General features: G+C 38.1%; 1 protein-coding gene across 2 annotated transcripts in view; it reads left to right on the top strand.

Annotated features, from left to right (window-relative positions):
- LOC150085566 (reticulocalbin-2) overlaps positions 1-18,917 on the top strand; it is a 95,099-nt gene that overhangs the window by 35,047 nt on the left and 41,135 nt on the right. Inside the window, exons 3-4 of one of the 2 annotated variants that reach the window (XM_090374113.1) lie at positions 7,467-7,564; positions 18,576-18,622. In XM_090374113.1, coding sequence (XP_090230239.1) covers positions 7,467-7,564; positions 18,576-18,622 — 145 coding nt within the window. Of the gene's footprint in view, positions 1-7,466; positions 7,624-18,575; positions 18,623-18,917 lie in introns of both variants that reach the window. The other variant, XM_090374112.1, reaches the window with a different exon arrangement.

The raw sequence follows: 18,917 nt of genomic DNA, 5'->3' as shown, positions 1-18,917 counted from the left end.
TTGTACATTATTCTTTTCACTTGTTAGGAGCCACCATATGCCTGGATTATTTTGCATGTATTTTGGAGATGCTTACTTCATTTGTTAACTACGGTAGAATGTCGATTATCCGAACTAATTTACTAAATAGTTCAAATAATCAAACCTACATGAGAATGCCCAGTTTATACGAAACTGTTATTAGGCCTACAATTAAATTATTGTATGCAAGGTTATTACTACTGTATTTTGGAATATGAAGTATTATAAAAAATAACTGATTTAGGAAATGGTTTGTAAATAATAACCAAAATGTTTTGAAGAAACTGTATATTATATTTATTTTCGACTTGCCTAATTGTTTTACATGGTTTCAACCTATAAATCACTTTTTTTTTTACATAAACAGAAATAAACAAACAAGTAATTGCACACAAATAAGAGTATAAAGAATCTCGGGAAGGTTTATTTTTTTAAAATATGTAATCTTGAATTTTTCTTTGAACCATGCGAGATTGTATTTTTTTTTTTAGATCACTTAAAAATGAAACATCCTGATAAAGTTGGTAAACATATTGAATATTTTAAAATTTTAAAACAGAATTTTGAGCAAAGTAATACTGTTACTTCCTTATTTAAGAGCACACAAACATATGACAGTGGAATAATTGCATCTTATGAAATTGCAGGAACCAATGCAAAAAAACTGGTAGTGCTCATGCAGTTGCTGAGACTGTTATATGACCTGCATTGTGGTTTTTGAATATTAAGTTCAGATTATTCTTTTTGTAGTAGATTTCTATACGAGTTTTGAACTGAACGAGCAATTCTTGTACATTATTCTTTTCACTTGTTAGGAGCCACCATATGCCTGGATTATTTTGCATGTATTTTGGAGATGCTTACTTCATTTGTTAACTACGGTAGAATGTCGATTATCCGAACTAATTTACTAAATAGTTCAAATAATCAAACCTACATGAGAATGCCCAGTTTATACGAAACTGTTATTAGGCCTACAATTAAATTATTGTATGCAAGGTTATTACTACTGTATTTTGGAATATGACGTATTATAAAAAATAACTGATTTAGGAAATGGTTTGTAAATAATAACCAAAATGTTTTGAAGAAACTGTATATTATATTTATTTTCGACTTGCCTAATTGTTTTACATGGTTTCAACCTATAAATCACTTTTTTTTTTACATAAACAGAAATAAACAAACAAGTAATTGCACACAAATAAGAGTATAAAGAATCTCGGGAAGGTTTATTTTTTTAAAATATGTAATCTTGAATTTTTCTTTGAACCATGCGAGATTGTATTTTTTTTTTTTTTTATAGCAAGGTCTCATCCTTTTTAATAGCATTATCTCTGTAGAACTGCATTCAGACTATTGCTTACACCATGCCATTGCAGTTTCTAGTGCAGTGAAGGCCTCCACATAAGTGGGCCCTCTTCTTCTTCTCCGTCATCAGAATCAGTTTTGTTAAAGTCAGCATGTTATTCATCCCGAACTAATGTAACAATTTCTTCTTTGGTTAAAATATGATAACCAGGATCTTCAGTATCTTTGTTTAACCATGCCTCTGCATCATCTTGCCCACACTCAAGAAACCTGGGAATCCCTTTAAATAAAATTACAATCTCACCTACATTTTCATTCAAATTTTGCACGTGTATGACCATCTCTTCAGCAGCACCCCAAAGTTTATGCCATGCCTTTTTCAGATTTCCCTCTAACAACGTTTCAGGCATCTGCTATCATGTAGCAACAATCCTTAATGTTAAACTCCTTTTAAAACTCAACTGCACTCTCTTCATCTCCCTCTGGTAACAACTTGTTTTTTGTACATCTTTTTTAGTTTTTCTATAACACCTTGATCCATTGGCTGCAACTGGACTGTAACATTTGGTGGTAAAAATGTGACAGTGAAGCTCTCGTTTATTGAATTCAGTTTTTCAAGAGGAAGGTGGGATGGTGCATTATTGATAATAAGCAAAACTTTACCATCATTTTCTTGATGCCTCTTCACACTTGGAATAAAATCTTGGCTAAACCAATCCAAAAAAAAATGTTGGAATTCATCCAAGCATTTTTCTGTGCTTTATATCGTATTGGTAGGCACATTGCAACTTTTAACTTCCATAGGAAATCCCTACAAGCCTCTGTTCTAAACTGCAACCTTAATGTTGCTAATGGTCATAAACAATACCAGCAGGTGGTTAATTGCTGGAACCTTTAGCCAGCGGATGGTTAATTGCTGGAACAAATTTCCATCTGTCATTGTGGAAGTTGATAGGTTGAATAAATTTAAGGAGGAACTGGACAGGCATTTGGAGGGAATGGCGTGATTTTTTTTTTTTTTTTTTTTGGCTGATGCTGCATAAGCTCATACACTTGCTTTCTTGCATCACATGCCACTACTACTACTACAACAAGAAAAGAAAAACATTATAGCCCGCCTTATACAATGTTGGCAGGAAGACTGGAGTGCCTCCACAAAAGAATCTGTTACTAAACGATTCATATCAAATGTCTCAATTACCTTTCTTGGCTGCTAGTTGGGTCTTTCCAGGCCTTTATATAACATACCTTCTTAGAGGGTATGTCTCCCTGAACATGAGGCTAACAGATGGGCCTCTCTGCTTTCATGAAATCCCAGAGGACTCAGAGCACATGTTATATGAATGTCATCTCTGCCATCTCCTAAGATGTGAAATGCTCATGGAACTTAATGCTCTCCCATGTGGTGAAGAACTATAAACAACTTTCTGAACTACTCAAGCCACATTCACTATCAGGAAAACTAATCTCACTCACCCTCAGAACTGATTTCCACCAGACTTGGAACAATGCACTCTGCCATCCCATTAAATCTGGGTTACTTGCAACCTGCATATTTCTTGTCACTCTCACTGGTGGCCATCCATTAAATCCTCACTGATTGTTTCTGCTGATACTGAACATCCATTTTGCTGGCACTCTCTTATCGAGGGTACAGGATACTCCCAATAGGATAGGATTCACACCTGTATACCTTCTGGTAGGTCAGATATTGTTGACATCTGGTTAATAGATGTGGGGTGCCATGTGGCACTCCTCTTTTTAGGACGCTTTGTCCTGCAAGCTTTGCTCTTTTCTCTGGGATAGGTGAACTTTCCTTCCCAGGGGTATTACCACCTCTTATTCTCTTCCTCAACTTCAGTCGTCCAGTGGATGCCTTCCTTCCCTCACTCTTCACTTTTAATTTTTTTTATTTTTATTTTTGGGTGGGCATCCCCAGGAAGCTGAGGCAACTCTGGGGGTTACCTAGAAAGAGTTTCTGTTCTCCCTACATCCTGGCCAGACTCCCCACGCATAGTGTTAGTTGTCTGGCAGCACCAGGGGTTTTCCATCCCCATGCATAGTACAGTAACTAGGAGTTGGCAGTGTTTCATAGGCCCCTAGGCTAAGTGGCCAGATGAACAACATAACCTTACACTACACTATATAAACCACACATCACTCACACTATCTGGCCTTTACGTGGTACTGTATTCAACACAAGAGAACTGATCATGGAGTTTTAGGGAACCACTGGTGCTGCTTGACCCTAAATACTATGTACTATATCCAAAAGATGTACAACCAAACATGGGCAGTCTGCTACTCTGCACCCCCTCTCTCTCCCAACTCTCTTCTTTCTTCTCTATTTGATTTTTTTTTTTTTTTTTTTTTTCTTTACTAATAACACTAAACCTTCCACAGCCAGTGTTGGATCTCAAATTAATGATAACTGCTGATACTGTGTTTTTTGGCCTGGTGTTGGGAGTTGCTGACATCTGGTGTTCATCCATGGTGTGGGATAATGTGCTGGCCCTCGCAGTAATCAACTTGTGAAAAATTGCACTGTCCTCCCCTCTCAGGAGGGCACTCTGCTCCTCTGATTCTACCATGCACAAGTATTCATTAGTGATTTTTATTCGATTTTGAGGGTAGTTTTGACTTATTTTGGTGGGAAAGCATCCTCAAGCAGCTTAGGCTTGCTAACTGCTCTTTGCAGGTCTTTAATATTATTAGAAGTTACTTCGCTGACAGAATGATCTCACACACACACACACACACACACACACACACACACACACACACACACACACACACACACACACACACACACACAGATGACAAAATGTAATACAGTCAGTCCTCGTATAACACGTGTTTACACTACACAAATTCGATCATACACGATTTATAAATAGGGGAATGATATCATATATAACAAGAACCGAATTCGCTTATGCACGAATCGCCTTTGTGTTTACAAGGAATGGCAGTCGAATTCGGAATCACCCCAACTGAGCCCAACATGATAGCAATGAAGAGAAGATTCTGAAAATGTATTTATGTTTTTTATATCAGTGAAGGGGAAACACATTTCACCATAATAACGTAAAAACCCACACAATTGCAACTATCAGTATTATCGCAAATGCAATTCGATTGAGTTTGCTACAGTTTATAACAGATTCCACTAGCAGAAACGCAACTGGAAATTTTTTGTTGTTTTATGGTATTAACCCCCAGAAATGTGCTTTGAGGTGTTAATAGTGTGTCTCTGCCTTTATAGTGTTGTTTATTCAGTTGCTACTCGCACGCAGCTTTGTTTATGTGTATCAAGCGTGCCTCCTCATTTTGTAATTGTGCTTTATTCCCTAAAAATGAGTAAAATACTTAAAAGGTGTGAAAAGGAAACGTCCTGGTGAAGACACTACAGATTCAGAAACAGAGGCAGACTGGATCAAAAATTCTTACCCAGGAAAATTTGTAGTGGCCTCATACTAGCGTTTATGGCTAAAATCACACTTCTGGCCTCGAGCCCACTGGGGTTCCCCCCCCCGTAAAGCTTATGGTCAGTCCACCTGTGTTAGAAAAAAAATATATGAAATTGTGAAACACTTTGAGCAAAATGAAAGAACATGTGATATTGCACGTGCTACAGGCCTAAATGAGGCAACGCCGAGAATTAGAAAAAATGCAGAGAAAATAAAAACAACTTTCATAGCAGGAACAACTCAAAGTGTAATAAAATCCATTAGATCAAGGCACAAGAATTGGAAGAGATGGAACGGCTGTCATCTGTTTGGGTAGAAAATCAAACAAAGAACAAGTTTGCTTACAATAGTAGCATAAGCATTAGCAATATTTTATTACGTAATAGTCATAATAAAATACTTACGTATTTTATTATGATTATTTATTGCGTTTGGTAATGATTTGGTTACAAATGTGTGTTCAATCTTTGGTGATCGGCACCTAACCCTATTTTTCCCATAGAGCATGTTATTTAAATTGCACGATTTTGCATTGCATGAGGGTTTCTAGGAACACAACTATCGTGCTATATGAGGACTGACTGTACTCTCATATTCGGTGTCTCATGGAAGCCCCCAGGGATCAATACTAGTACTGCTTATGTGGAATTTATTGCTTAATCAATGGATACAAAAGGAGTTTGATAATTATTGCTCATTATTGTGTGCTGATGACTTGGCATTGATCTTCTACGGAAACTCACTTGCCCATTTGGAAAGAAATGCAAACTTTGTTATGCAGCAGTTAGTAAGCTGGACCGAGGATAATAAATTAAAAATCTCAATGGCAGAGACCAGAATGATGATATTCAAAGTTCTCTCTCTCTTTGACAAGACTCTTCTCCCCCCCCCCCAAATCAGAGTCAATAATACATCCATTCCAATGGTGGCCACTACTTTGTTTCTTGGCTTAACATTAGATAGTCGTCTAACATTCTATCCACCCGTAACATACCTACTCAAAAAAGATTCTGGTGCTGCTTACACAGCTACACATTACACGTCTAAAAGATGGATTGATCTCCACTTTCATGTTTCTTACTATATATGGCAACGAATTTGCCCCACATCAGTATTCTTTGGTGAATGATCTCTGTGGCAACTATTGTTATTACATTCCAATGTCTTGCTCTATGGCAAAAGCTGTTTTTCCGATTCAAATTTGAATAATGGTGATGACCATTACTGAAATTTTAACTGAAATATTTCTATTACCTTTGTTGAACTATTAGCAATATTTCTACAAGGCAGTACTCTCATATTAGTGAATATGGCAATACAAAACTAAAATTCGCAAGGTGAAATTTTATTTTACTGTTTGATGAATGGGTATCAAAATAAAAGAAATAAGTACCCAGTAAGCAATAGATTAGTTTAAATAACATTTTAAAACTGCTTGGAAAAAGTAGAACTAGAGCAGATTTATATTGGTAACAAAAAAATATTGAATGTGTCTCAAAAAAATGTGCTTTGATTTACAGTTGCCTGTAAATCCAAACTTTTGCCAGAGTCAAGCTGAGTCTTAAGTTGTGCAAATAATTTTAGTCAGTTCCATACTGTGGTAACGTTGCAAGTATACAAAATTAAAATTGTATCATAGGTAAAGCTAAGGAGCCATTTACTGTAAAGTTGAATGAATCTGTAAGTTTACCCTGATTATTTCTTTGAAAAGTGGCATGGATGGATCATGCAATAAAATTTTTTTCCCAACCTATTTTAAAAAAAAGTAGGTTGGGAAAAAATTTTCTTTTTCAAGTAAGAATTCTTTTTAAAGTAGTCAATCTTCTATATAAAAGTACTACATAATCTTAATGTTGGACCTTCTCATCCACACAAGACAGTTAAAATATGATGACTGGAAAATGTTTATCAATTATTTGCCACATAATGTGATATCTGTGATGTGGCCAATGGACCATGATTTCATATCATGTGGGGTTGCTTTAAAAAACATAGTGATGCAGGTGTGAAACTGAAAAACCTTTTAGAAAAATTTGGCACATTGAACACATTTAAATGGAATTGGTAATGCATAAAACTTACTAAAACTTATTGCACTGAAATGAGTATAGAGAAAAACATTTTTCAAGAAATGAAAGTTTGAAGGTAATAATAAAGGATTTATGTGGAGTAGTAAAAGATTGACTATTTAATTTTTTTTTTTCAAACTAGTGAGCCCAAGCATGAAAAGTTGTCAAAACATAGTATGCAGGTACCATGTATAATGAGTTCAGGGTCAAAAAGTTAAAAAAACTGCATGGTGTTTGACAAACAAGAAAGAAGAGTATAGCATATTGCTATCAACTGATAGGTTGCAATGAATGGAGAAATGCTATTAATATATAGAAAGAAAAAAATCAGTGAAAGAACATAAACTGAAAGTACACCAGCATTAATCAAGATGGTTTAATGATAAAAACCTATCCAGCAACGTGTATGTATATTGGGTAACCAGAAAGAAAACCTGCTGTCCAGTTGCCAAAGCCTGTGATGGTAGTGGCCTCACATGTATCAATTTTGTAGAATTATTTTATATGCTTATTACTGAATATTTTTTGGATCTTAATTTTAGTATATTATTTTGTGTATTAAACATTCTGATTTTGCACTTTTAAATTTTATCAGAATGCTTACTGAGGAGGAAGCTTTAGATCAAATGGAAGATGAGGATGGAAATGACGATGGTAAAGTTACATGGGAGGAACATATGGCTGAAACATATGGTATATATGATGATGATGACTTTTTGCCTGATCCCAGTGAAGCAGCAGAAGAACAAAAGGTAATAAATCTAAAATTAATTTTTACATTTGTTACATCTTTTACTAAAAAATAATTGTTTCAGTTAAAGATGTAATAATGTTTTGCACTTGACTTAGTGATGCTAGTAGAAAGAATAGTTTAACTTTATATCTTGATGCGAATATATTTGCATATGTTTGTGCTGCCATTTTCTCCTTTTGTAATGAGTTTTGGAAAATCATGTCTTCTGTGTACTTTGAAACATAGATTCCAAATATGAATGCAATCCAGCCATTCCTTAGGTCAGTAAAAACAACTTTATGCTGTTAAAAATAAACATTTTTTACAGCAAATTGTATGCTACATATAAGCGTTTTCCAAACTTTTTTAGTCATGGAACACTTTTTATCTCACAACATATTCACAGAACACTTATGAAATACAAGTTTAGCAGGAGCCAAAGAACTGTTTGCTAATATTTTATTACATATGATGCACTGTGCATTAGGAGCATCTTTATTTCCAACACATGTAAAGCCGAAATTCAAATAACTGTCATTATACTTTCATTTTGGTCTTTTATTAGTTTGTTCCTGTTTTTTCACTTCGGATTTTTGGGGAACAAAAGGCTGCGATTGTTCGTCCTCACTTTGAAGTGTGACAATATTGTGTTCGTTTTCATCGACCACAGTTGCACCACTAGAAGTCCTTTGCTTCTCATTTAAAAGTTCCTTTTTTCAACCACAAATCCACGGTCACATATTTTAATAATAATATTTCGAAATACTGATAATTATCAAAAAAAAAATTACACAAGGAAGTGAGTTTAGTTATAATATCGGTTCAATTCAGTTCCTTCTCTCCTTCAACCCGTGTACTCCAGGCTAAATTGCATATGAATGGCATACTAGATCACCACATTGCTAAGTTTCCTAGTTGTCATTACCTCAATGCATACTTCTCTATGCAAAGTCCACCAAAATAAATGTTCCACGGTCTATTTGATTATTAGTGTATGCCAGTATATTAATAACCGAAAAAAATTATGTTAAATATTATAATGATACAAAAGTGGTGTATGCTGCAAATATGCAAAATTTATTATTATTTTTTTAATTATTAATTACGATTTTTTGCAGAACACAGTTTGGGAAATGCTGCTATATATAATGATAATAAATTACACTATTATACCATGTGAAATTATTGGCAAAATAGAAATTCACTTATTCATTGTAAAGGAAACAGGAATAAATGTTATTAAGCTCAAGAGTGAAGGGGGGGGGGCATTAAATAAAGTTTGGTAAAAACTGCATTACTTCAGCAGTGGCCATACGAAAATTTTAATTTTGCCCATCCTCTGTGTGTGCATGCAGTCTTTCTGATTACTTTTAAAAGCCTTTGTTAAAATAATCAGGCAGATAATTTTTATTATTAGAATTGCAGTTGCCTTTTGCCTGTAGGATTTTCACATTTTAAGTGAGAAGAGCAAGCATATTCCTGATTTCTTTTTATGGTTGCTTTTATTCCTTGCTAGCTTATGAACGGCTAAGCACAGATAACAGTGTACATCTTGGAGTTTGCAGCCACAATGATCATGCGTGTTTCTGGGTACTCCTTTGTTCTTGAGGATTATAAAAGGCCTGAGTTAAAAGTAGTAACTAAGTTATTTTCTGTGATTCTTGTAAGTTATTTTCTTTCTTGGAAAGTTTAGATTAATTTTTGTTGTCTGTTTAATTTCTGTAATATTTTGTAAGTTAAATTCTTCACTAAATAATGGTTACTACCAGACTACTTCAAATGTTTCGTCACAAGTTCATCACATATACAGACTATGTCACGTATTCCAAGGTCAGCCTTTTACAGTCTTTTAAAAATTTTTGGGGGGTTACATAATTACACTCTAATGTTTGGAAAATTGGGTCAAAAATAAGCACAAATTAAAATTTAAAGGCATTTAGACAGAAAGTTTTTATTTTTGAAATAAAATAAAAATTTTATTTTATTTCATTTACTGTAAAGTTGAATGAATCTGTAAGTTTACTATGATTATTTTTTTGAAAAGTGGCATGGATGGATCATGCAAAAAAATTTTTTTCAAGTAAGAATTCTTTTTAAAGTAGTCAATCTTCTATATAAAAAGTACTACATAATCTTAATGTTGGACCTTCTCATCCACACAAAACAGTTAAAATATGATGACTGGAAAATGTTATTTTTTAAATTCCACAAAAAACATTAACTGGAGTGAGCCATAGTGGAAATTTCATTACCACAAGCCCTACAAGTTTGGCAACCTCGTGAAGGAAAAGGCTAAGTAGGAAAAACCTGTTGTTTGTAGTGACTGAATATATTTGAACAAAGATGGTGCAAGGCTTTGCGCATTTCATTGAAAAGTCTTTTAAGTTTTCAAGGAAAGTACCAGTTGGTAGAGGAAAGGTCAGGGATATAATGTGTACTTGGATGATATGGGTTAAAGTAACACTTGCGCACATCTCAAGAGGTCTTTTATAAGGTCTTTTATTTGGCTTTAAAAAGCCAAACAACCTTCTCATATTTATCTTAAGCATCTTAAGAAGATGCAGTGACAGCATATTTTAAATGAACATGAAGTTAATGTTATGGCAACAAACTTAAATAACTTCAAAGGATGTGTTAGGGTAGTAAACAACACAACATGAGAACACTTAGTGTGAAATGTATTTCCAGTAATGTCACAGTATAGTGAGTAGCTGAGTTCTGCTCTTAGGACAACTAATGCTGATATTCTAGGGCTAACAGAAACTTAGTGGGTAACGTGTTTCACTACAACATGTCTAATGCATTTAGGAAAGACAGGCAGATAGGAGAGTTTGGGTGGAGTCATAGTTTTTATCAAAAGCATTTCAGGATTCAGAACTTATGCATGCCAGCATACAATTTGTCTGTTGTGAGATAAGTTGGAATCAAAGGAAAAATGAAAGTGGGTATGATGAGAGCCTTTATATGCAGATGGAGTGGGCCAAACAAGTGCAAATGCCTTCTTATGGAAGATTTAACTGATGGAGCCACTGTTTTTGATTTTCATAAATCACATTGACAAAGGGATAGAGGACATGATGTCAAAATTTGAAGATTATGTGAAAGTGGGAGAAGTTAATGATCAGAGCCTTGGATATGCTTTTAAAGATAGTCAAAAAACTGGCAGTTATGTTTTACTGTAGCAAAATTCAATGTCTTTCACTTGAGGAAAATAAATTATATACTTGGAGGAGTTGAGTTAAAGCCAGCAGAGGAAGGAAGAAAAGAGTTTGAAAGTTATGATACAGTTCGATATGAAGTTCCCCAAGCAGTGTAGACAGGCAGCAGGGAAGGTCTGTTTTATTGAGCATTTGCTTGTAGAGATACAGAGGTCATAATCCTACTGTAAAAAGGCAATTGTAAGGTTATGCTTGGAGTAGTGTCCAGTTATGCAGATTGCATCTAAAAAAAGATATAGAGCTTGGCAGTTGGGCACCTTAGAGGGAACCTGACTGAGGTCTATGAGGCTCTGAGAGGGAATAGTAAAATAAAGGAAGGCAAAATTTTCACTGTTATAAATGAGGCATGTTTAACAAATGCCAGCATGTTGGCATCCAACCTGAAAACTGATTTTTGAAGTCTGATCACCAAATTTTAACTTTTTAAACCTTGGGTAACAACACACCACTCTCATGTTCCTTTGATGAGGTACCCATATAGAAACTGCTGTTTTTACTCCCTTAATAATTTGTACTGATTGAAACTGTTATTTAGGAAGGTGAGTATAAAGAGCAAGGAATTTTATTTAACCCATTTTATTTTTATTTGAATAATTCAGTTTTAGAAGTAATTATACAAAGGTAATTTGTTCATTCGTCTGTGATGGTATGGCATTTGGAGAGGTCTATTTTTTGCATTCCCCCCTATGAAACCCCCAAACATGAAAGATATTAAAACTTATAGTACTTACCGAGACTTGAATTCTGTAGATTATAATTGTGTGTGTGTGTGTGTGTGTGTGTGTGTGTGTGTGTGTGTGTGTGTGTGTGTGTGTGTGTGTGTGTGTGTGTGTGTGTGTGTGTGTGTGTGTGTTATTTCAGAAAACAAGTAGAAGGGATAAATGAGGAACTAGCAAAGTTGGTTCCATGAGTTTTTTTCACTGTTTAGACAGTGAATGGATACTAACTGGTTGTGGCATGTAGTTCAGACTTTCATTGAAAAAGATTGAGGAATTACAGATGCCAATTCAGAGCAGTGCCATGGAAGTATCTATAGAAAAGGCATGCAGCAAAAACTGAACTGTCTATGAAACAAAGTAGAAAGACTTTGTAAGAATTGGGTCATTAATTAACCTAACTGCTCTCTTTTGAATGGAAGCTAGAATGGAGTAATGGAATATCATTCCCACATCTGGGATGATAATGTACTACCCCCAGATGTGGGAACAGTATTCTGTGGTAGAATGGATTTGAGATTTAAACAGAGTGAATAGGTGTTTAGAAGAAAAGTAACACCAAAAAAAGAAAATCCAGTTTGTTTTTTTTATGCAGAGGAAGATGCCAGTTCAGAAGAACAGTGCCTGTAGAAGTAGCTACAGAAAAGGCATGTAGCAGAAACTGAACTATATGAGACAGAGAGTGGAGAGACTTTATACAAGATGGATCTGACTGCTCTCTTTTGAATGGAGTCTGGAAGCTTGAGGGAGAAGATTGGGGGCACTGCCCCCAGATGTGGGTACAATATTCCATGGTAGAGTGTATTTCAGATTTATATGAGTGATTAGTTGATTAGAAGAAAAGTAACACTGAAAAAGAAATCTACTGCTCCTATGTCCGTCAAAGATGAGCATAAGAGTAGTAGATTTTTTTCTTGAAATAAGAGAGGACTGAGTTTTAAAAGAATTGAAGTTAACGAAGTTTTCTTCACTCCACTGGAGAAATCAGGAGATTGGTATTTAAGAAATTAGTGGTGAATATTTGAGAAGTTGAAGCTGTTTGTGCAGGACAAGATTTCTTAAACTGGAAGGTGGAGTGTAGTGTGCCATTATCAGAAAAACTACAGATAGGATTTCCAGTCAGTGGAAGAAGGTTATTAATATACAAGAGGAAAAGAGTGGGAGAAAAGAAAAGTTAAAACATAGGGAGCCACCTACCATCACCTGTGGTGAGCGGTCAGAGAGAAAACTGGATATGCAATTGCGAAAAACAGTCTGCAGTCCATAAGATGAAAGCTTGTTAAGAAGACCTATATGCCAAACAGAATCAAAAGCTGTAGGAATGACAAGAGCAACTGCTTGAGTTTTGGCAAACTTTTCCATTTAACTTTTCTATAGATGAGTAACATAAGCCACAAATGGATCTATACTGATAGAACCCATATTGGTGATCATTGATCAGATGTAATGTTTCAAGATAGTTTAAAGGTTGGTGGTTGATAGATTGCTCCATTACTTTGGAAAGAATAAAGGGTAACAGTAATGGGTCGATAATTGGATGGGAAGGATTTATCACCCTTTTTAGAAACTGGCTGGATATGAGGAAATTTCCAAACAGAAGAAAGAATACTGGTGGAATAAGAAAGTAAAGAGGCAACACAGAACAGGAAAAAGTTCCAAATTCTTAACAGATATTTATTTAAAGTATACCCAGTATAAAATAAAATAAAATAAAATATTTCCAGAAGCTTTCGGAACTCGTGTCCCTTTCTCAACTGATAAAATTTTTAAATACGCTACAAGCAAAGTGTGGCACGTTACTCATTCGTCATTGTTGTAGCACGGACGTGTGCTGCCTTGCGCCAGTGATCATCCATCAATAAAACGGTTGTCTCCAGGATTGGATGTATACGCATGCCTTTCTGGCGATTTAATGCCTTAGGGTTGTTCATTATGTTTAGTGACTCTAGCCATAGGCGGTGGCGAAAGTGTCGCGCGTGGTCCACTATCTCAAAGTCGCGCTTGGGGTCAAGATCGTGGTTGGTAGCCCAAAAATGTTCTGCAAGCGCGGACTGGTCAGTTTCGGCAAGCCGGATTGCTCTGTCGTGTTCCGTGAGGCGATCCTGGAGACGTCTCGATGTCTCACCCACGTAGCAACTGTTACAGGCCCTACAGGTGATACGGTACACTACATTGCTGCGTAAGACAGGTGTGACAGGGGTCTTCACACTGGAGACAAGTGAACGTAGGTTCCTACCTGGTAATTGTACACATTTTATGTTGTAACTTCTCAGGATCTTCGAGATACGTCCTGACACTCCTGGATAGTACGGAATGTAGGCGGATGATATGCCGACTTGCTTCGGAGGTCTTGGGTTGGAAGTAAGTTCTTGTGCCTGTAACAAGCATCTGTTTAGTACATGGGATGGATAACCGCATCTGGTTAAGTCCGCCTTCACACGGGAGATCTCGTTACGTCTAATTGTGTCGGTGCTGGAATGGCTCCAGGCCCTGGAGAACAGGGTGCGGGCAGTGCTATTGAGATGGCTTGGAGCGTGGCCGGACCCGTAGTTGGTGAATTGACCGCACCACATGGGTTTGCGGTATACTGAGGTCTCTAGATGTGGGCCTACGCGATGCACTAGCACGTCCAGAAACGGGAGCGAACCGTCCACCTCTGATTCTACGGTAAACTTGATGAAATTGGATAGAGAGTTGAGGTATTCTAGTAGTACCGTTTCAGAACCACGTGGTATTATGGTAAAAATATCGTCGACATATCTACACCACGTTGTAATAGGTGTAGGTGGGTTCTGGTGTATCTGTTTCTCCAGATCTTCCATGGCGATGTTAGCTACTACGGAACTGACAGGGGCACCCATAGCAGTGCCATGTACTTGTTTGTAGAGTGAGTCTTCAAAGGTGAAGATGCTGCTAGAGAGGCATAGGTTGAGGGCGGTACAGATGTCATCAGTGGATAGTGACGTCCTGGATTGGAGGCTTAAGTCGCTCTCAAGGAGCCTTCTGGCGCAGTGCACGGCCTGTTGGACGGGAATCGAGGTGAATAAAGAAACCACGTCAAATGATGCCATGACAGAGTTATCAGGGATTGAAATGTCCTTAATGGTGTTAATGAATTCACTGCTGTTTTTAACGGTGTGAGATGTATTACCTATAAGAGGCGAGAGGAGGCTCGCGATGTGTTTGGACAGTTCATACGTTGGGGCACTGCAGCAAGACACTATAGGTCTGAGAGGAATACCCGGTTTATGGATCTTTGGTAATCCGTAGAATTGTGGTAGTTGGCAGCCAGTAGCACGCAGAAGATGGTGAGTCGCGGTCGGGATCTTCTTATCTTTAAGCCATGCGTGGACAAGTTTATTAACATTTGCTTCCAGACGTTTCAAGACTTTAACGGGAGGATCAGGTAGAGGTTCATATACGTTAGGATCGAGTAATAGGGCCAAGGCTTTCTCTCGGTAGGCTGATCGGTCCAGCACAACAGTCCGGCGCCCTTTATCCGCAGGAAGTACAACGATGGAGTTGTCTTTTCTTATAGATGACAGGGCGGCACGTTGGCGGTGGTTGAGGTTTGAGCACGTTTTTCGAGTGTTGCGGAGGACTGCGGCAGTCTTGAATCGGATCTCGTTGGCAGTTTCTTCGGGAAGGTTGGTAATACTGGCTTCTATGCCCATAGCGAGCTGTGTGATGGGAGGTTTCGATGGTATAACGGCGAATTTCATACCGTTTGATAAAACACTCAGCTGCTCGTTGGACAGTTGTTTGTTACTTAGATTCAAGACGAAAGAAGTCGTGTCGTCTGAACGAGTGTTCGTCTTTAAGGAGTTAGTTTCTATGCTCAAGTTTATGAACTTGCGCTGTTGGCGTAAACGGTAGGTATCCGAGGTCTGACTAGCCCGATGGCAGATGGTATGTATAAGGTTTGTAAATACAATAGGCGAGACCTTACCTTGTATATGTTGTAACAGTCTGGACTTGTTGTAGTCAGCGTTCCTGATTTCACGGTGGAGATGGGATATCCATAAATTTAACGTGCGTAGGCTGAAGTTAAAGCAGGCACGATCCATATGAGAGTTGTGGAACGGGGCTTTGTATCGGAACCCTTTAGGTATAATTCGATTGCTTTTGCATCTGTGGGCGAAGCGTAAATGTTGCCTGTAGCGAGCTATTGAGAGGAAGCACTTTTGCAACTGTGCACAATCGTTGTAGGTATTATGGCCATAAAGTGATCGAATAGTGACAAATGGGCCTGGAGTACTGGGGTCCATAGTTTAACAGATATTTATTTAAAGTATACCCAGTATAAAATAAAATAAAATAAAATATTTCCAGAAGCTTTCGGAACTCGTGTCCCTTTCTCAACTGATAAAATTTTTAAATACGCTACAAGCAAAGTGTGGCACGTTACTCATTCGTCATTGTTGTAGCACGGACGTGTGCTGCCTTGCGCCAGTGATCATCCATCAATAAAACGGTTGTCTCCAGGATTGGATGTATACGCATGCCTTTCTGGCGATTTAATGCCTTAGGGTTGTTCATTATGTTTAGTGACTCTAGCCATAGGCGGTGGCGAAAGTGTCGCGCGTGGTCCACTATCTCAAAGTCGCGCTTGGGGTCAAGATCGTGGTTGGTAGCCCAAAAACATAAAGGGCGCCGGACTGTTGTGCTGGACCGATCAGCCTACCGAGAGAAAGCCTTGGCCCTATTACTCGATCCTAACGTATATGAACCTCTACCTGATCCTCCCGTTAAAGTCTTGAAACGTCTGGAAGCAAATGTTAATAAACTTGTCCACGCATGGCTTAAAGATAAGAAGATCCCGACCGCGACTCACCATCTTCTGCGTGCTACTGGCTGCCAACTACCACAATTCTACGGATTACCAAAGATCCATAAACCGGGTATTCCTCTCAGACCTATAGTGTCTTGCTGCAGTGCCCCAACGTATGAACTGTCCAAACACATCGCGAGCCTCCTCTCGCCTCTTATAGGTAATACATCTCACACCGTTAAAAACAGCAGTGAATTCATTAACACCATTAAGGACATTTCAATCCCTGATAACTCTGTCATGGCATCATTTGACGTGGTTTCTTTATTCACCTCGATTCCCGTCCAACAGGCCGTGCACTGCGCCAGAAGGCTCCTTGAGAGCGACTTAAGCCTCCAATCCAGGACGTCACTATCCACTGATGACATCTGTACCGCCCTCAACCTATGCCTCTCTAGCAGCATCTTCACCTTTGAAGACTCACTCTACAAACAAGTACATGGCACTGCTATGGGTGCCCCTGTCAGTTCCGTAGTAGCTAACATCGCCATGGAAGATCTGGAGAAACAGATACACCAGAACCCACCTACACCTATTACAACGTGGTGTAGATATGTCGACGATATTTTTACCATAATACCACGTGGTTCTGAAACGGTACTACTAGAATACCTCAACTCTCTATCCAATTTCATCAAGTTTACCGTAGAATCAGAGGTGGACGGTTCGCTCCCGTTTCTGGACGTGCTAGTGCATCGCGTAGGCCCACATCTAGAGACCTCAGTATACCGCAAACCCATGTGGTGCGGTCAATTCACCAACTACGGGTCCGGCCACGCTCCAAGCCATCTCAATAGCACTGCCCGCACCCTGTTCTCCAGGGCCTGGAGCCATTCCAGCACCGACACAATTAGACGTAACGAGATCTCCCGTGTGAAGGCGGACTTAACCAGATGCGGTTATCCATCCCATGTACTAAACAGATGCTTGTTACAGGCACAAGAACTTACTTCCAACCCAAGACCTCCGAAGCAAGTCGGCATATCATCCGCCTACATTCCGTACTATCCAGGAGTGTCAGGACGTATCTCGAAGATCCTGAGAAGTTACAACATAAAATGTGTACAATTACCAGGTAGGAACCTACGTTCACTTGTCTCCAGTGTGAAGACCCCTGTCACACCTGTCTTACGCAGCAATGTAGTGTACCGTATCACCTGTAGGGCCTGTAACAGTTGCTACGTGGGTGAGACATCGAGACGTCTCCAGGATCGCCTCACGGAACACGACAGAGCAATCCGGCTTGCCGAAACTGACCAGTCCGCGCTTGCAGAACATTTTTGGGCTACCAACCACGATCTTGACCCCAAGCGCGACTTTGAGATAGTGGACCACGCGCGACACTTTCGCCACCGCCTATGGCTAGAGTCACTAAACATAATGAACAACCCTAAGGCATTAAATCGCCAGAAAGGCATGCGTATACATCCAATCCTGGAGACAACCGTTTTATTGATGGATGATCACTGGCGCAAGGCAGCACACGTCCGTGCTACAACAATGACGAATGAGTAACGTGCCACACTTTGCTTGTAGCGTATTTAAAAAAATTTTATCAGTTGAGAAAGGGACACGAGTTCCGAAAGCTTCTGGAAATATTTTATTTTATTTTATTTTATACTGGGTATACTTTAAATAAATATCTGTTAAACTATGGACCCCAGTACTCCAGGCCCATTTGTCACTATTCCAAATTCTTCTAACGTACTGTCAGAAAACCATGGGAGGCATTGAGTGGCATGTATTGGGTATGATAATGGAGTGTACTGGGTATGGTAGGATGTGGTAGTGGAGTGTATTGGGTATGGTAGGAGGTGGTTTATAAAGGTTGTCAATATAAGAGTTACCCCTGTCCCCTGTTAGAAGAAAAGTAGGTTGCTAGTAAGGCATCATTATCTTTAGCTGAAGATGCAATAGAGCCATTAGTTTTTAACAGAGGTGGAAGTATATAGGGTCAGAAGATGCGACCAATAACTTTGGCACACCAGAATGCTTGACTACTGTTTGAACAAGAAGTGATCTTTCTACTTGTAGCCTATTCAAAATTAAGTTTGGATTGATTAATAACCATTTTACAATTTTTGCAAGCTTTAGTGTAGGCAGAAAATGATGCTGGAGATTTGGATACAAGCTGATTAAAATATGCTACATTTTTATCTTGAACAGATCCTTCATCATTTGGAAAATTATTTCACTGTTAGGAAAGTTACATTGGAGAAAGTTTCAAGAAAAGGAAGTCAGAGTTCTGATTTAGTGGAATTGGAAGAATATTAAATGCAACAGATGCATTTGACAGAATGGAGTAAAGATTTTAAGCCAGAGGAGATTTCAAATTAGTTACTTTTTGACAAACAGTATCAGAGAATATATATGAACAAGTACCACCTATAAAACAGAAGAAATCATCGATTGAATAATTAGGGCAATTGAGATTGGGTAGTTGAAGCAACCAACAATCAGGTTGTTTTGTTTTTTGTTTGTTATTTGGTTTTTAGGAGCATTAGCAACTAAGGCCATATTGCTCCGGGGATATGCGGTGGTCATTTCC

This window comes from Mastigoproctus giganteus, chromosome 5 (genome assembly GCF_048544385.1).
Source record: "Mastigoproctus giganteus isolate SK-2022 chromosome 5, ASM4854438v1, whole genome shotgun sequence".
NCBI lineage: Eukaryota > Metazoa > Arthropoda > Arachnida > Uropygi > Thelyphonidae > Mastigoproctus > Mastigoproctus giganteus.
The sequence above is the reverse complement of the archived record's forward strand: the minus strand, read 5'-3'. Positions and strand labels throughout refer to the sequence as shown.